An 18,923-nucleotide genomic window follows, 5' to 3' on the forward strand; every position below is an offset into this window, starting at 1 on the left:
ATCTTGGAAAACTAACCACAGATCTGTGGATGTAGACTTATGTAAATTCTTCTGTCTCTTCATGTAATCCCTGACTGCCCTGATAATGTTGAGATCAGGGCTCTGTTGGAGCCATATCATCACTTCCAGGACTCCTTGTTCTTCTATACACTGAAAGTAGTTTTTAATGACATTGGCTGTATGTTTGGGGTCCTTGTCTTGCTGCAGAATAAATTTGTAGCCTTTCAGATGCCTCCCTGATAGTATTGCATCAGTGATAAGTATCTGCCTGTATTTCTTAGCATTAAGGAAACCAAGAAAGGGGAAACGTAGAGTACCGTAGATCCAGTGGTCGGCCAAGGAAACTTAGTGCAGCGGATGAAAGACACATCATGACTATTTCCCTTTGCAATCAGAAGATATCCAGCAGTGCCATCAGCTCAGAAGTAGCTATAACCAGTGAAACCCAGCTACACCTATCTATTGTTTGGAGAAGTCTGGACAGAAGTGGTCTACATGGAGGAATTATGATCAAAAACCATACACCCAACAAGTGACTTAATTATGCATGAAAACATGGGAGCTGGGGTGCTGAAAACTGACAATAGGTGCTCTGGACTAATGAGACGAAATGTGAAATTTTTGGCTGTAACAAAAGATGGTTTGTTTGTTGAACAGCTGGAAGCAATACAATAATAAGTGTCTGCAGGCAACAGTGAAACATGGTGGAGGTTCATTCCAAGTTTGAGGCTACATATCAGAAAATGGAGTTTGGAATTTGTTCAAGATTAATGGTGTCTTCAATGCTGTGAACTATAAGAAGATACTTACCCATCATGCAATATCATCAAGGAGGCACATGATTGGCTCCAAATTTATTTTGCAGCAGGACAACAACCCCCAACGTACAGGTAATAGCATTGAAAACTACATTCAGAGTCAACAAAAACAATGAGTCCTGGAAGTGATTATTTGGCCCACACCTGATCTCAACATTGTTGAGTCTGTCTGGGATTACATGAAGAGACAATAGGATTTGCACAAGCCTACATCCACAGAAGATCTGTGGTTAGTTCTAACAGATGTTTGGAACTTCCTCCCTATCGAGTTCCTTCAAAAGCTGTATGTAAGTGTACCTTGAAGAATTGATGCTTTGATGCTGTTTTGAAGGCAAAGGGAGGTCACACCAAATATTTATTTGACTTATATTTCTCTTTTGTTCATTCAATTTGCGTTTCGCTAATAGATAAAAATAAACTATTAATACTTCTATTTTTGAAAGCATTCTTACTTTGCAGCATATTTTCCACAACTGCTTAAATCTTTTGCACAGTACTGTATATATTAATTCCCTCTTCTCGTGCTTATTGGCCTAAGCATGAAAAGACCATTAGACAGATCTGTTTACTGTTCATTGATTTCTTTTTTAAATTAAAGTTACTTATCAAGTTCCCTCTATATTTTCCGTATTCTGCAGTGTGGTCTACACACCGAGACCTCTCGTCCCTGATGATCCACTGTTTGCTGTTTTATAGTGGATGCAATGACATCACTTTTTGTAACCTCGTGGTTATCAGTGGAATAGTAACTATTTTCTTCCCTCTGAAATATTTATTCATTAAAGGTGTGTTACACTACATACATTTATCATCTATCCACTGCATAGGTGATAAATGTATGATTGCTGCAGATGTGACCTCTGGGATGCCCAGGGATTATGAAAACTGGATCTCAAAGTCCTATATCTGAATGGAGTTGTAGTTGGCATGTGTGACCACCACTTATTCCCTGTCCTTGGAGCTAATGGAGATTCTTAAGTAGGAAATTGAAAACGGGGCATCATGTGTCCTATTGTGGCTAATACTGATCCTGAGCTTCTGCCCGCTGAGTCCTAAAGTATAACAGAGGTAGAGCCAGAATATTTCTTCTTACACAATTTTTACACTGTGCATAGACTTATATTTGTTATCCTTCACTCTCTCTAGGTTGTACGAGCTGAATCAGAGCGACATCTGAAAGTGAGATAATGCACTTTATTGGTTGACGTCTTCTTGTTTTGTCGTTCAGTGTATCCCAGCGAGAGTGTAGTTGTCCAGATACAGTTTCTATCATAGTTGACCACTTGGGATCACTTTAGTCGAGACCAGCGGTATGCGAGTCTGGCCTTATTGTGGAGAGGGTTAAGTACGTGTAGCCTATCCAGCCACCGGTGGATCCTGTCAGACCTCCGTGTCTTGTCTATATAACTTCTTATGGATATAGGTTGGAGTGTGCTTGCTGCAGTTCTGTCCTTAAACCTGATGCTACTGTACGTCTGCTGGCTTCTACACTGTTTTTGTGACTGTGTTGGAATAGTTCTGTGTTTATGATGAGAGTGGAATCCTTATTTCAGATTGTGTTTTCCATATTTCACATTAAAAACTAAGGTGAGGTTATTCTTTGTGTTTGTCGATCTTGTAGAGGGCAGTGAATCGTAAATTGATGTGATTATTTACTCCTGTAAGAATGACTTATTATGTGGAGATATAATGTAATGCAAGGTCAGACATCATTTCCTACATCCATGAAGATGGGTATAGCTAAGGCTAGGTTCACATTAATACAGTGCTCTACATCAAGCACTGCGTTGGGGCTTCAGTCGAAATGCCCAGAAAACTGTAATCAGGCAGTAACCCTGACAGAGCTCTGATAGAGTCGTTTGCTTGATTAAACTGTTAACCTATTAACAACAAGGTTTATCACATTTTTGACAAATACCACCACGATGGAGGCTAGGCAGCGTCCGCAGTGACCCCATTTGCTTCATTCAAGTGAATAGCACTTTTGGAATAGAGTTTTTCTGGGATTTCAACAGTCACACCAATGTAGAGCTCAACATAAGGCACTGTATTAATGTGAACATAGCCTTAAAGGGGTTTTCCCACAAATGAAAATTGTCTGTCTGACCATGTACGGAACATACCATATCCCCTGGGCAGGGGAGGGAGCAAAAGACAATACAGATATTACAGCCGGGGATCACAGAGGATTCATTTTGTGAGGTAAAATATTGTTTAAAAACAGCAGTGAAATATTTTACCTCACAAAATGAATCCTCTGCAATCCCCTGCTGTAATGTCTGTATTGTCTTTTGCTTCCTCCCCTGCCCAGGAGCTGTGGTATGTTCCGTACACGGTCAGACACAGACAATTTTTAAAATTAACTTTCATTCGTGGGAAAACCCCTTTAAAAAGAATCTGTCACCAGGTTTTTGCCACCTAATCTGAGAGCAGCATAATGAAGAGACAAGAGACCCTGATTCCAGTGATGTGTCACTTATTGGGCTGCTTGCTGTAGTTTTGATAAAATCACAATCAGTAGCAGATTATCACTAAAGGACTAGTAAACCTGCTGCCTTGTAGTCCTCCATATTTATGAGCGCTGTATAACCCCGCCCCCACCAATGATTGGCAATTTTCTGCCTATACGCAGTGTATACTGTAAGCTGCCAATCACTGGTGTGGGATGGGTTTTACAGAGCTCAGTATGCAGAGAACTGGTAGATCTGCTACAGATAAAACAGTAATCTTATCAAAACAGCAGCAAGCAGCCCAGTAAGTGACACATAGCTGGAATCAGGGCTCTGCTCCTACATCATTTGGCTTTCAGATGGGGTAACAATAATCTGGTGACAGATTCCCTGTAAGTACCTATCACTACTTCTATCACAGAACAGGGCTTTACTGATCTTTATCTGATTATAACATACATAATATTTTCCATGTCTAAAGTTGAAATGGCAGGTGCACGTGTCTTACACATAAGCTTGGCAGCAAACATATGTTCATATGATGAGCAAATACATTTGTGGAGCCCTGGTCCAGCTGGCAGGTCAATTTCTTTGCTGATGGATGGGAGTCCTAAGAACCTTCCCCTACCTGACAGCATCCATGGCTCTTCTTTAGGGTAGCCTGCCTGGTGCAACGTCATGTGTATGTCACACACCAGCAATGACGTTGCACCAAGCCGGCTAAAAGAAGAGCCGTGGATTCCGCCATCATATAGGGCTCCCATTCGGCAGCCAGGAAATACTGACCTAGCTGCTGCACCAGGGTCCTGCAAATCCATTTGCTCATCTCTAATGCTGAGCATATGCTTCAGCAACAGTGTGAAAAATGCAGTGTGTACGTAGTGTATTGTGGGAGCTGAAATGACATTTCAATATATGTTACGTTAGAGTAACATCTGCAATTATACAATTTTATCTGTATAAGGCAGGGGTGGGCAATTAATTTTCCCGAGGGGCCACATGAGAGACCATGACTGTTGTGAAGGGCCGAACCAATAGGCTGAAATTAATTCTGCTCAATATTAACATATTAATGATTATAAATATTAATATTAACTGTATCACTTAATTTTGAACAGAATTAATTATGCTGACATCCACCTTTATACCATATGAGCCCGCACACAGCCTCCTTATATACCACATAAGCCCACACACAGCCCCTATATACAATATGAGTCCCCACAGTTTATATACAGTGGGGAAAATAAGTATTTGATACGCTGCCGATTTTGCAAGTTTTCCCACCTACAAAGAATGGAGAGGTCTGTAATTTTTATCATAGGTACACTTCAACTGTGAGAGACAGAATCTAAAAAAAAATCCAGAAAATCACATTGCATTTTATTGCATGAAATAAGTATTTGAGAAGGCAACAACTGTAAGCACAATTATTAGAAAATGGAAGAAACACAAGATGCCTGTCAATCTCCCTAGGTCTGGGGTTCCATGCAAGATCTCACCTTGTGGGGTAAGGTTGATTCTGAGAAAGGTCAGGAATCAGTCCAGAACTACATGGGAGGACCTGGTCAATGAACTTAAGAGAGCTGGGGCCACAGTCTCAAACATTACCGTTAGTAACACATGACACCTGTAGCGCCGGCGTCCCTGCCCTCTGCCAGGCAGGGACGCTGTTCCCCTCACCTCCCTGCTCCGTGCCTGGCGTCCTCCTCCCACTCTGCTGGCAGCGCGCGCTCCTTCCCGGCCACTGTGCTTAGGGCGCGCGCGCGCGCTCTCCCTCCCTCTTAAAGGGGCCGCGCGCGCCGTCCTAAGGAGTCCCCGGCCAATGGCCGGAGGACTTCACCATATATAAGGCACCTCCTCCAAAATGGAGGTGCCCGAGCAATGTTGTTGCACTGTTCACTACTCTGCTTCAGCCCTCAGGTCCCGTTGCCAGTTACCTGCCAGTTACCTGCCAGTTACCTGCCAGATTCCTGCCAGATTATCTGCTACCTGCCTGCTAGTCTGAGGTCCGACGGTCTGTCTTACTACTCCTGTCAGTCTGTCTAAGGACCAGCCTGCCCGCTCACCTGGGAGCGCACATCAGCCACCTGCCTGCTTGCCTGAGGTCCGACGGTCTGCCTTCCAACTCCTGTCAGTCTGTCTATGGACCAGCTTGCCCGCTCACCTGGGAGCACACACCAGCTACCTGCCTGCTAGTCTACCTGGAGGCTCCGCCGTCACGTGCTGTGACCACCTGCCTGTCCAGTGACTCCTGCTCGCTCACCTGGGAGCGCTCATCTGCTGCCTGTCTGCTAGCCTACCTGGAGGCTCTGCCGTCACGTGCTGTGACCACCCGCCTGTCCAGAGACTTCTGCCCGCTCACCTGGGAGCGCTCATCTGCCGCCTGTCTGTTGGTCTTCCTGGAGGCTCCGCCGTCACATGCTGTGACCACCCGTTCATCCAGAGACTCTCGCCTGCTCACCTGGGAGCTCACGTCTATCATCAGCCGCTACAGGTCGTACCAACCCTTTACCTAGAGACTGCCCCGGTCACTTGCCGTGACCATCTGCCCGTTCATCCAGAGACTGCCCCGGTCACTTGCCGTGACCATCTGCCCGTTCATCCAGAGACTGCCCCGGTCACTTGCCGTGACCATCTGCCCGTTCATCCAGAGACTGCCCCGGTCACTTGCCGTGACCATCTGCCCGTTCATTCAGAGACTGCCCCGGTCACTTGCCGTGACCATCAGCCCGTTCATCCAGAGACTGCCCCGGTCATTTGCCGTGACCTCCAGCCCGTTCACTCAGAGACTGTTCCGGTCACCTGCTGTGACCTCCTGCCCGTCTTCCCTGGTCGCCACCCGCTCCCTTACAAGGACTGCCCCCTTGTATAGTAGCTCAGAGGTTCCGCCTCCCAGACCCGTTACAACACCATCATGAATTAAAAATTCTGCAGGACACGCAAGGTCCCCCTGCTCACACCAGCACATGTCCAGGCCATTTGAAGTTCGCCAATGACCATCTGGATGATCAAGAGGAGGCATTGTAGAAGGTCATGTAGTCAGATGAGACCAAAATAGAACTTTTTGGTATCAACTCCACTCGCTGTTCTTGGAGGAAGAAGAAGGATGAGTACAACCCCAAGAACACCGTTCCAACCATGAAGCATGGTGGGGAAACATCATAGTTTGGGGTGCTTTTCTGAAAAGGGGACAGGACAACTGCACCATATTGAAGGGAGGATGGGGTCATGTATCGCGAGACTTTGGCCATCAACCTCCTTCCCTCAGTAAGAGCATTGAACATGGGTCATGGCTGGATCTTCCAGCAGGAAAATGATTCAAAACACACAGCCAGGGCAACTAAGGAGTGGTTCCGTAAGAAGCATTTCAAGGTCCTGGAGAGGTCTAGCCAGTTTCCAGACCTGAACCCAATAGAAAATCTTTGGAGGGAGCTGAAACTCAATGTTGCCCAGCGACAGCCCCGACACCTGAAAGATCTTGAGAAGATCTTTATGGAGTAGGCCAAAATCCCTGCTGCAGTGTATGCAAACTTGGTCAAGAACTACAGGAAACATCTGACCTCTGTAATTGCAAAGTTCTGTTTTTCTATTGTATTAAATACTTATGTCATGCAATAAAATGCAAATTAATTATGCAAAAATCATACAATGTGATTTTCTGGTTTTTCTTTTTAGATTCTGTTTCTCACATTTGAAGTGTACCGACAATAAAAATTACAGACCTCTCCATTTTTTGGAGATGGGAAAATTTAAATCGGCAGTGTATCAAATACTTATTTTCCTCACTGTGTGTGTATATACAACCCCTGGCAAAAATTATGGAATCACCAGGCTCGGAGGATGTTCATTCAGTTGTTTAATGTCGTTGAAAGAAAGCAGATCACAGACATGGCACAAAACTAAAGTCATTTCAAATGGCAACTTTAGGGCTTTAAGAAACACTAAAAGAAATCAAGATTAAAAATGTGGTACTCAGTAAGGGTAATTTTTTTCAGACCAAGCAGAGGGAAAAAAATTATGGAATCATGAAAAACAAACACACAAAAGAACACTCCAATACATCACTAGTATTTTGTTGCACCACCTCTGGCTTTAATAACAGCTTGCAGTCTCTGAGGCATGGACTTAATGAGTGATAAACAGTACTCTTCATCAAGCTGGCTGCTCCAACTTTCTCTGATTGCTGTTGCCAGATCAGCTTTGCAGGTTGGAGCCTTGTCATGGACCATTTTCTTCAACTTCCACCAAAGATTTTCAATTGGATTGAGATCCAGACTATTTGCAGGCCATGACATTGACATTATGTGTCTTCTTTCAAGCAATGTTTTCACAGTTTTTGCTCTATGGCAGGATGCATTATCATCTTGAAAAATAATGTCATCATCCCCAAACATCCTTTCAATTGATGGGATAAGAAAACTGTCCAAAATATCAATGTAAACTTGGGCATTTATTGAAGATGTAATGACAGTCATCTCCTCAGTGCCTTTACCTGACATGCAGCCCCATATCATCAATGACTGGGAATTTGCATGTTTTCTTCATGCAGTCATCTTTATAAATCGCATTGGAACGGCACCAAACAAAAGTTCCAGCATCATCACCTTGCCCAATGCAGATTCGCGATTCATCATTGAATATGACTTTCATCCAGTCATCCACAGTCCACGATTGCTTTTCCTTAACCCAAAGTAACCTTGTTTTTTTCTGTTTAGGTGTTAATGATGGCTTATGTTTAGCTTTTCTGTACTTAAATCCCATTTCCTTTAGGCGGTTTCTTACAGTTCGGTCACAGACATTGACTCCAGTTTCCTCCCATTCGTTCCTCATTTGTTTTGCTGTGCATTTGCCATGATTCATGTCAGTCCACTTGGTGCAACAGCTCTCCAAGGTGTGATCACTCCTTTTTAGATGCAGACTAACGAGCAGATCTAATTTGATGCAGGTGTTAGTTTTGGAAATTAAAATTTACACTATGATTCCATAATTTTTTCCTCAGAATTGAGTGATTCCATAATTTTTTCCCTATGCTTGGTCTGAAAAAAAAAATACCCTTACTGAGTACCACATTTTTAATCTTGATTTCTTTTAGTGTTTCTTAAAGCCCTAAAGTTGCCATTTGAAATGACTTTAGCTTTGTGCCATGTCTGTGATCTGCTTTTTTTCAACAACATTAAAAAACTGAATGAACATCCTCTGAGCCCGGTGAGTCCATAATTTTTTGCGATGGGTTGTATAATATATATATATATATATATATATATATATATATATATATATATATATATATATATATATATATATATATATATATATATATATATATATATATATATATATATATATATATATATATATATATATATATATATATACAGTACAGACCAAAAGTTTGGACACACCTTCTCATTTAAAGATTTTTCTGTATTTTCACGAGTATGAAAATTGTACATTCACACTGAAGGCATCAAAATTATGGACTAACACATGGGGAATTATATACTTAACAAAAAAAAGTGTGAGACAGCTGAAAATAAGTCTTATATTCTAGGTTCTTCAAAGTAGCCACCTTTTGCTTTGATGACTGCTTTGCACACTCTTGGCATTCTCTTGATGAGCTTCAAGACGTAGCCACCGGAAATGGTTTTCACTTCACAGGTGTGCCCTGTCAGGTTTACAGGTTTAATAAGTGGGATTTCTTGCCTTACAAATGGGGTTCGGACCATCAGTTGTGTTGTGCAGAAGTCTGGTGGATACACAGCTGATAGTCCCACTGAATAGACTGTTAGAATTTGTATTATGGCAAGAAAAAAGCAGCTAAGTAAGGAAAATTGAGTGGCCATCATTACTTTAAGAAATGAAGGTCAGTCAGTGTGAAAAATTGGGCAAACTTTGAAAGTGTCCCCAAGTGCAGTTGCAAAAACCATCAAGCGCTACAAAGAAACTGGCCCACATGAGGACCGCCCCATGAAAGGAAGACCAAGAGTCACCTCTGCTTCTGAGGATAAGTTTATTCGAGTCACCAGTCTCAGAAATCGCAGGTTAACAGCAGCTCAAATTTGAGACCAGGTCAATGCCACACAGAGTTCTAGCAGCAGACACATCTCTTCAACAACTGTTAAGAGAAAACTTTGTGCAGCAGGCCTTCATGGTAAAGTAGCTGCTAGGAAACCACTGCTAAGGACAGGCAACAAGCAGAAGAGACTTGTTTGGGCTAAAGAACACAAGGAATGGACATTAGACCAGTGGAAATCTGTGCTTTGGTCTGATGAGTCCAAATTTGAGATCTTTGGTTCCAACCACCGTGTCTTTGTGCGACGCAGAAAAGGTGAACGGATGGACTCTACATGCCTGGTTCCCACCGTGAAGCATGGAGGAGGAGGTGTGATGGTGTGGGGTGCTTTGCTGGTGACACTGTTGGGGATTTATTCAAAATTGAAGGCATACTGAACCAGCATGGCTACCACAGCATCTTGCAGCGGCATGCTATTCCATCCGGTTTGCGTTTAGTTGGACCATCATTTCTTTTTCAACAGGACAATGACCCCAAACACACCTCCAGGCTGTGTAAGGGCTATATGACCAAGAAGGAGAGTGATGGGGTGCTATGCCAGATGACCTGGCCTCCACAGTCACCAGACCTGAACCCAATCGAGATGGTTTGGGGTGAACTGGACCGCAGAGTGAAGGCAAAAGTGCCAACAAGTGCTAAGCATCTCTGGGAACTCCTTCAAGACTGTTGGAAGACCATTTCCGGTGACTACCTCTTGAAGCTCATCAAGAGAATGCCAAGAGTGTGCAAAGCAGTCATATAAGCAAAAGGTGGCTACTTTGAAGAACCTAGAATATAAGACATGTTTTCAGTTGTTTCACACTTTTTTGTTAAGTATATAATTCCACATGTGTTAATTCATAGTTTTGATGCCTTCAGTGTGAATGTACAATTTTCATAGCCATGAAAATACAGAAAAATCTTTAAATGAGGTGTGTCCAAACTTTTGGTCTGTACTGTATATATATATATAAACACACAATGTGACCCGCCATATATACAGTGTGAGCCCCACATAGCCTCCATATGTCCAGTTTGAGTCACACGTACTGTAGCCTCCTATATACATACAAATATCCCATACACATAAAAAAACAACACATACTCTCCTCAATCCCATTCCCCCGCTTTCTGATCCTCTGCATCAAGTCTCAGCAGCAGCGCAATGAAATGACACCATTGCGTCTGCTGTCTCAAACTCTAATTGGTGGAAGATGGAGCCGGGGACCCTGTCCTCCACCAATTCATCGCTGTCTGCATCATGAGGATGCAGATAGCGGTGACAGCGGGTGGCAGATGGACAGCGGGCGGGGAGGGCATGGTGCTGCCCGTGGGCCACTGTTTCAGCCCTTCGGCTGTCTCGGCCACGGGCCAGACAGGAACAGCCAGTGGGCTGGATGTAGCCTGCTGGCTGCAGTTTGCCCAGATCTGGTATAAGGGAATCTTGTATCTGCTGTCAGGTAAAACTAGAATCAGATACATTGTATTTCCTGACGTAGGTCCTTTTTTATGCCTATAAATAAGCTGCTGTCTGGAGTGTCTGGCTGCAGCTTTTCTCCCTGTGCTGAGTGTGTATGTTTATTGAGAAGTTAGGGGAGAAAGCTGTCAGAGCAATAGGCATTTGATTGACAGCATGTCCTGTGTCCAGCACTCCAGAGGTGACAGTTTCCAAGGTCAATAGTATCAACATTGTTACTAAAAGTGAAAATCCGTTTAGTGATCTTGAATGTGTCATAGATACAATCTCTATTACAACAGTGCATTATCGAATTTCAGTAACATCAGCCTATTAGCAGAGCCAAAGTGTTCTGGGAGCTCTATGGCTGTATGAATCATGGAGGTCCAAGCTTCCAGACTTGACAGACTTCACTTTGGCATTAAAGAAGCACTCCTCCCATCAAAATTTTTATCATCTCAATATATTGCAAGCACAAGAAAGTGAAGAATTAGCTGGGTAGAAAGGCAAAATGAGCAATTGTAAGTACACAGTGCCATATAATATTCACTACAACATATTAGAAGGATAACAACTTTCATGGGAGTGCTTCTTTAAGCTCTGTTTGCATTTTCTTTTCCTGTCTGGCAAAGTACAGTGCATCATTAAAAGTGGTAAACCTCTGTTCTGGTATATTGCAGTGATGGTGTGGCCACAGGAGTTTTGCCGTAACCATAACAAGAAGGTGTAGACATCAATCAAAGCTTACATCCTGCTGTAGTATCTGTTCTAAACTTTTTTTGTATCTACTGGGTGTTCTCTCTTTAACCTCATTCTGACGTGGGCCATAATAATACATACCTGCGCCCTGGGTCTTAATAACCAGGTACGGATTATTATGCCCGGCGATCGTGCCTACACAGCCTCTGTGCGGGCACGAGCACCACCAGGTGTCAACTGATTCTAACAGCTGACACCCGGTACTATGTGCCGAAGTCGATCGCAGAATTTCCGGGGCAAGCAGAGGTAAGAGCTCCCCTCTTACCTTGGATTGAAGACCCCGTGCTGTGTGCGTGGGGTCCCGATTGTTGCCATGGTGACCCGATGTCGTCATGATGACATCCAGGTCACCAGGCATCAGCATGTTAGATAGATCGTGCACAGTGCACGATCTATGTAACTTGTGCCAATGCAGAGCTGACAGCCTGCATAGCACAAGGATGCTGCTGCATCTCTATGCTATACAAGTGATCAGCCTGCAAAAAATTAAAGTCCCATAGTGGGACAAAGTGTAAAAGTGAAAGAAAAAAGGTGTCAGAAAGTGAAAAAAAAATTCAAAAAATATTTAAAAAAAAAAAGAAAAAATAATCCAAAAAAATAAAAAAAATATACTGTACCCATAAATAAATATTATTATGAAAAAAAAAAAAAATAAAAGTACAAAGATTTGGTATTGCAGCGTCCGGAACGACCTGACCTATAATACTGTCCCACAAGTTGACCCCTTTAGTGAACACGGTAAAAAAAAAAAACGAAGCAAAAAACGATGCTTTATCATCATAGCGCCAAACAAAAAATGGAATCAAACGCGATCAAAAAGACTAATGTAAATAAAAATGGTACCGCTGAAAACGTCATCTTGTCCCGCAAAAAACAAGCCACCATACCGCTCCATCAGCCGAAGAATAAAAAAGTTATAGCTCTCAGAATAAAGTGAAAAATTATTTTTTCTATAAAATAGTTTTTATTGTGTAAAAGCGCCAAAACATAAAAAAAAATATAAATGTAGTATCGCTGTAAACGTATTGACCCAAAGAATAAAGTTACCTTATCAATTTTACCACACGCAGAACGGCATAAAAAAATTCCTGAATTGTTGGTTTTTGTTTATTCTGCCTCCCAAAAATCGGAATAGAAAGCGTTCAAAAAATGTCACGTGCCCGAAAATAGTACCAATAAAATATCAACTTGTCCTGCAAAATACAAGCCCTTACATGACTCTGTCGGCCGAAATATGGAAAAATGATTGCAAAAACTAATCTTTGCAAAAAAAAGCGTCATTTAGTGTGTGACAGCTGCCAAACATAAGAACCCGATATCATTCTGGTATCGCTGTAAGAAGAATAAAGTCGTCCAATCACATATACCACACGAGGAACAGCGTAAAAAATAAACTCTAGGGTTAGGGTTGTGCGAGGTTTGTATTAGGGTTGGGGTTGTATTAAGGTTGAGGTTAGGGTTGGGATTTTTCAAAAGTAAAGAAAAAAAATTGATGATGATATGGCGACTAGTGTTGAGCGCAAGTGCTCGCTACTTGAGTTTGCATCGGGTGCTCGGGTATGCACCGGTATCGCGGTCTCTGCCTCATATGTTTCGCAGCTGTTATACAGCCAAAAAAAACCACGCGGGGATTGCCTGCCAGGCACGAGCGATCCCCGCATGTTTTTTTTTTTTTTGAGTATTTATCAACCGTGAAACATGCGGGTGGGGACTAGAGCATGTCTCTCGAGCATCCACGATACTTGGTGCATACCCGAGTATCCGATGAAAACTCAAGTAGCGAGCACTTGCGCTCAAGACTAATGACAACATATTCAATATGATGACCTAATGTTATCAAAATCTGTGTCGTACCTCTGGGTCCAAATGTTCACTATACCCCTTGATAAAATTCTTGAGGGGTCTAGTTTCCATAATGGGGTCTCCCACATATGGGGTATCCGCATAATCGGGAGAAATTGCACAACAAATGGTATGGCACAATTTCTCCTGTAACCATTATGAAAATGCAAAATTGGGGGCTGAAAAACATTTTTTGGGGAAAAATGTGAAAATTTTATTTTTACAGTTCCATGTTATAAACGTCTGCGAAGCACGTGGGTGTTCAAGGTGCTCACTACTCATCTAGATAAGTTCCCTGAGGTGTCTAGTTTCCAAAATGGTGTCACTTGTGGGGCGTTTCCACTATTTAGGCACATCAGGGGCTCTCCAAAAACGACATGGCGTCTGCTAATTATTCAAGCAAATTTTACATTCCAAAAGTCAAATGGCGCTGCTTCCCTCCCGAACCCAGCCGTGCGCCCAAACAGTGATTTTCCCCAAATATGGGGTATTGGCACGCTCAGAAATTTTGGGGGTCCATTTTTTCCTGTTGCCATTGCGAAAATAAAAAAATTTGGGTCTAAAGTAACATTTTTGTGAAAAAAGTTAAATGTTCATTTTTTTCTTCCACATTCCAAAAATTCCTGTGAAGCACCTGAAGGGTTAATAAACTTCTTGAATGTGGTTTTGAGCACCTTGAGGGGTTCAATTTTTAGAATGGTGTCACTTTTGGGTATTTTCTGTCATAAAGGCCACTCAAAGTCACTTCAAATGTGATGTGGTCCCTAAAAAACGGTTTTGTAAATTTTGTTGGAAAAACGAAAATCGAAGGTCAAGTTTTAACCCTTATAACTTTCTAACAAAAAAAAATTGTTTCCAAAATTGTGCTGATTAGTGTTGAGCGATACCTTCCGATATCAGGAAATATCGTATCGGATTGGATCGGACCGATACTCAAAAAGTATCGGATATCGCCGATTCCGATACCGGAAACCAATGCAAGTCAATGGGACAGAAATATCGGAATGAAAATAAACCCTTTCTTTCCTTGTAGGTTAATTCTACATGAAGTAAAACAACTAAGAATAATGCAGAATGTATTATGCGAAAAGCCGGCAATTCATCAGCGCATACACCGGTACCCGACAATTTACAACAGAAAGAATAGAGCATCACACATAGATTAGATAGATAGAAACATGTCAGTCACATATATATGAAGTACAGTGACAGTGTTGCTTACTGTACTTGTCATTTAGTGTAAAGGATTTATTAAAAAAAATATTAGTGTTTTCATGCACCGTCTCTTTAAAAAAGCCGGCCGGCAATTCAGCAGCGGTACCCGACAATTTATAACAGACAGAATAGAGCTTCACACATAGATTAGATAGATAGAAACATGTCAGTCACATATATATGAAGTACAGTGACAGTGTTGCTTACTGTACTTGTCATTTAGTGTAAAGGATTTATTTTAAAAAATAATAGTGTTTTAATGCACCGTCTCTTTAAGAAAGCCGGCCGGCAATTCAGCATCTGTACCCGACAATTTATAACAGACAGAATAGAGAATCATACATAGATTAGATAGATAGAAACATGTCAGTCACATATATATGAAGTACAGTGACAGTGTTGCTTATTGTACTTGTCATTTAATGTTAAAATAAAGGATTTATTTAAAAAAAAATTGACGTGGGGTTCCCTGTAATTTTAGTCTCTAGCGGAGGTTAAGCAGACGGCTGGGGCAGATGTTTGAAGCCTGGGAAGGGGGTAATACCCACGGAGCTTCCCAGGCTACTAATATCAGCCCCCAGTGGAATACTTAGCCTTTACTAGCTATTAAAATGGGGGACCCCCTCAAAAAAATGACGTGGGGTCCCCCCTAATTTAATAGCTAGCAAAGGCTAGGCAGACAGCTGGGGCCGATATTAATAGCCCAGGAAGGGTGCCATGAATATTGGCCCCCTCCCAGGCTAGAAACACCAGCCGTCAGCCGCCCCAGAAATGGCGCATCCATAGGATGTGCCAATTCTGGCACTTAGCCTCGCTCTTCCCACTGCCCTGTAGCGGTGGCAGTGGGGTAATAGGGCTGGGGTTGATGTCAGCTTATAATACCAGCTGACATCAAGCCCAGGTTAGTAATGGAGAGGCGTCTATAAGACACCCCAATTACTAACCCCATAGTCAAAGTTAAAAAAAAAAACACAAACACCCAGAATAAAGTCCTTTAATTGAAATAAACACACAATTCTTTATTGTTCTAAATTAAACCATACTTACCATAACACCCATTCCAGCTGAAGCCAACGATCTCCTGCAATAAAAGAAAAATAATAAAGCAACCTCATCCTTACCTTTCCATGGTTCCCACGATGGCTCCAGCTCTGCTACATCGAGATGACAGGCTGGACCGCAGGAGAAAGCTGCCATCCAGCCTGTCATCCCGCAGACACTGAGAAGCGCAGGCATGCTTGCGCTCCTGTGTCTCTCTGTGACGGCATCCAGATGAGCTGACAATGAACTCAGCTCACCTCATGCACGTCACTGACAGCGTGGGAGAATTCTCCTGCACTCAGCGCTTCAGCGTGAGAATTTTCCCACGCTGTCAGTGACGTGCATGAGGTGAGGTCATGTCCAATGAACTCAGCTCACCTCATGCACGTCACTGACAGCGTGGGAGAATTCTCACGCTGAAGCGCTGAGTGCAGGAGAATTTTCCCACGCTGTCAGTGACGTGCATGAGGTGAGGTCATGTCCAATGAACTCGGCTCACCTCATGCACGTCACTGACAGCGTGGGAAAATTCTCCTGCACTCAGCGGCTCATCTGGATGACGTCACAGAGAGACACTGAGGAGCGCAAGCATGCCTGCGCTTCTCAGTCTCCGCGGGATGACAGGCTGGATGGCAGCGTTCTGCTGCGGTCCAGCCTGTCATCTCGATGTAGCAGAGCTGAAGCTGTCGTGGGATCCATGGGAAGGTAAGGATGAGGTTGGTTTATTATTTTTCTTTTATTGCAGGAGATCGTTGGCTTCAGCTGGAATGGGCGTGATGGTAGGTATGGTTTAATTTAGAACAATAAAGAATTGTGTGTTTATTTCAATTAAAGGACTTTATTCTGGGTGTTGTGTTTTTTTTAAATGCTTTACTAGAAATTCATGGTGGTCATGTCTAATATTGGCGTGACCCCATGAATTTCGGGCTTAGGGCCAGCTGATAATGCCAAGCTGGCCTTAACCCCTTTATTACCCAGTGAGCCACCGCACCAGGGCCCTGGATGAGTTGGGTACAGCGCCAGAAGATGGCGCTTCTATGAACGCGCCATTTTCCGGGGCGGCTGCGGACTGCAATTTGCAGCGGGTGGGGCCCAGAAAGCTTGGGCCTCCCTGCGCTGCGGATTCCAGCCCCCAGCTGCCTAGTTGTACCTGGCTGGACACAAAAATAGGGCGAAGCTCCACGTATTTTTTTTTAATTATTTCATGAAATTCATGAAATAATTAAGAAAAAAAGGGCTTCCCTATATTGTTGTGTCCGGCCAGGTACAAATAGGCAGCTGGTGGTTGGGGGCAGTCCGTTCCTGCCTGCTGTACCTGGCTGGACACAAATATAGTGCGAAGCCAAACGTCAATTTTTTTTAATTATTTCATGAATTTCCTGAAATAATTTAAAAAAAATTGACATGGGGCTTCGCACTATATTTGTGTCCAGCCAGGTACAGCAGGCAGGAACGGGCTGCCCAAAACCACCAGCTGCCTATTTGTACCTGGCCGGACACAACAATATCGGGAAGCCCTTTTTTAAAAAAAATATTTCATGAAATAATTTTAAAAAAAAATACGTGGGGCTTCTCCCTATTTTTGTGTCCAGCCAGGTACAACTAGGCAGCTGGGGGATGGAATCTGCAGCGCAGGGAGGCCCAAGCTTTCTGGGCCTCCTCCCGACTGCAAATTGCAGTCCGCAGCCACCCCAGAAAATGGCGCGTTCATAGAAGCTGGATGCTGTACCTGGCTGGCATACAAAAATATGGCAAAGCCCACGTCAAAATTTTTGGGAAAAATTAATTAAAAAATAAATAATAATTTAGGGACTGCATCTTTACTAACTCCTCAAATGTCATTTAGTGTTAAAATAAAGGATTTATTTAAAAAAAAAATTGGCGTGGGATGCCCCATAATTTTAGTCTCTAGCGGAGGTTAAGCAGACGGCTGGGGCAGATGTTTGAAGCCTGGGAAGGGGGTAATACCCACGGAGCTTCCCAGACTACTAATATCAGCCCCCAGCTGAATACCTAGCCTTTACTAGCTATTAAAATGGGGGACCCCCCCAAAAACATGATGTGGGGTCCCCCCTATTTTAATAGCTAGCAAAGGCTAGGCAGACAGCTGGGGGCTGATATTAATAGCCCAGGAAGGGTGCCATGAATATTGGCCCCCTCCCAGGCTAGAAACACCAGCCGTCAGCCGCCCCAGAAATGGCACATCCATAGGATGTGCCAATTCTGGCACTTAGCCTCGCTCTTCCACGCTGCCCTGGTGCGGTGGCAGGGGGTAATAGTGGTGGGGTTCATGTCAGCGCCAGCTGCCATGAAGCCCAGGTTAGTAATGATGGGCGTCTATAAGACACCCCCATTACTAACCTACAAAGTGTTAAAAAGAAAACACACACTACACCCAGAAAAAAATAATTTGAAATAAAACACACCATTTTATTTAATTCTTAGTTTACTAAAAAAAAATAGTTACCTGTCCACGTTCCTGCGCTGATCTCCCATGCACAGCTGTCACATCTGGAGATGGTGACAGCTGTGCATGGCTGCTGTAAGCTCACACTGCCGGGAACACGTCTGCTCCCGGCAGCGGGAGCCACTGACTGAGGTCACCGGAGTGCATTCAGGCAGCGCAGCTCCAGAGACCTCCTTTACGGCACTGCTGTACCGTGGGAATTTCTCACGATACAGCAGGGCCGTAAAGGAGCTGACCGGAGCAGCGCTGCCTGAACTCCGGCGAACCCGCTTATGCAATGACGGGGCTGCTTTACGGCCCCATCATTCTAGCGGCGGCAGCGGTTCAGAGCGGTCACATTCTATGTGGCTGCTCTGAACTGGAGATCATCGTGGGACACTCGTGGACTACTACGGAGGGGTAAGGATCAGGTTGTGGTTTATTATTTTATATTTTATTACAGGAGATCGATGGCTTCGGGGAATTAGGTGTCTAGGTGAGTATAGGTGTATTTTTTTATTTTTTACTTTATTTTAGGTGGCGATCGGCGGGGACAGGTAATGTATGAACTAATTTATTGTAGGTAACCACTGGCCACCAATGACATGTATTTAAAATTTATTGGGGACACAGTAGGGCAATTTAAATAGCAGGATCAGGCTGATGGGAACTACTGCTCCCATCGAGCTGATCCTGCTGGCACGAGTGGACGGGGGACAGACATAGGCCGATGGGAGTAGTAGTGTCACATCGGCCTATGTCTGCCTGCATGCACACACCCGCAGACATCACACAGACACCGCACACACCCGCAGACACCGCGCAGACACCGCACAGACAC

General features: G+C 43.5%; 1 protein-coding gene across 7 annotated transcripts in view; it reads left to right on the forward strand.

Moving 5' to 3' along the window:
• CACNA1G (calcium voltage-gated channel subunit alpha1 G) overlaps positions 1-18,923 on the forward strand; it is a 464,209-nt gene that overhangs the window by 418,460 nt on the left and 26,826 nt on the right. For 4 of the 7 annotated variants that reach the window (XM_073684087.1, XM_073684091.1, XM_073684089.1 and 1 more), the window contains one exon: positions 1,965-1,997. The exons of the other annotated variants lie outside the window; for them this stretch is intronic. In XM_073684087.1, the coding sequence (XP_073540188.1) occupies positions 1,965-1,997 (33 nt within the window). The remainder of the gene's footprint in view (positions 1-1,964; positions 1,998-18,923) is intronic. 7 annotated transcript variants of the gene reach the window in all.

The sequence above is a fragment of the Phyllobates terribilis genome, unplaced genomic scaffold, assembly GCF_046119375.1.
Source record: "Phyllobates terribilis strain yellow unplaced genomic scaffold, ASM4611937v1 Scaffold_5__5_contigs__length_657084704, whole genome shotgun sequence".
Lineage (NCBI taxonomy): Eukaryota > Metazoa > Chordata > Amphibia > Anura > Dendrobatidae > Phyllobates > Phyllobates terribilis.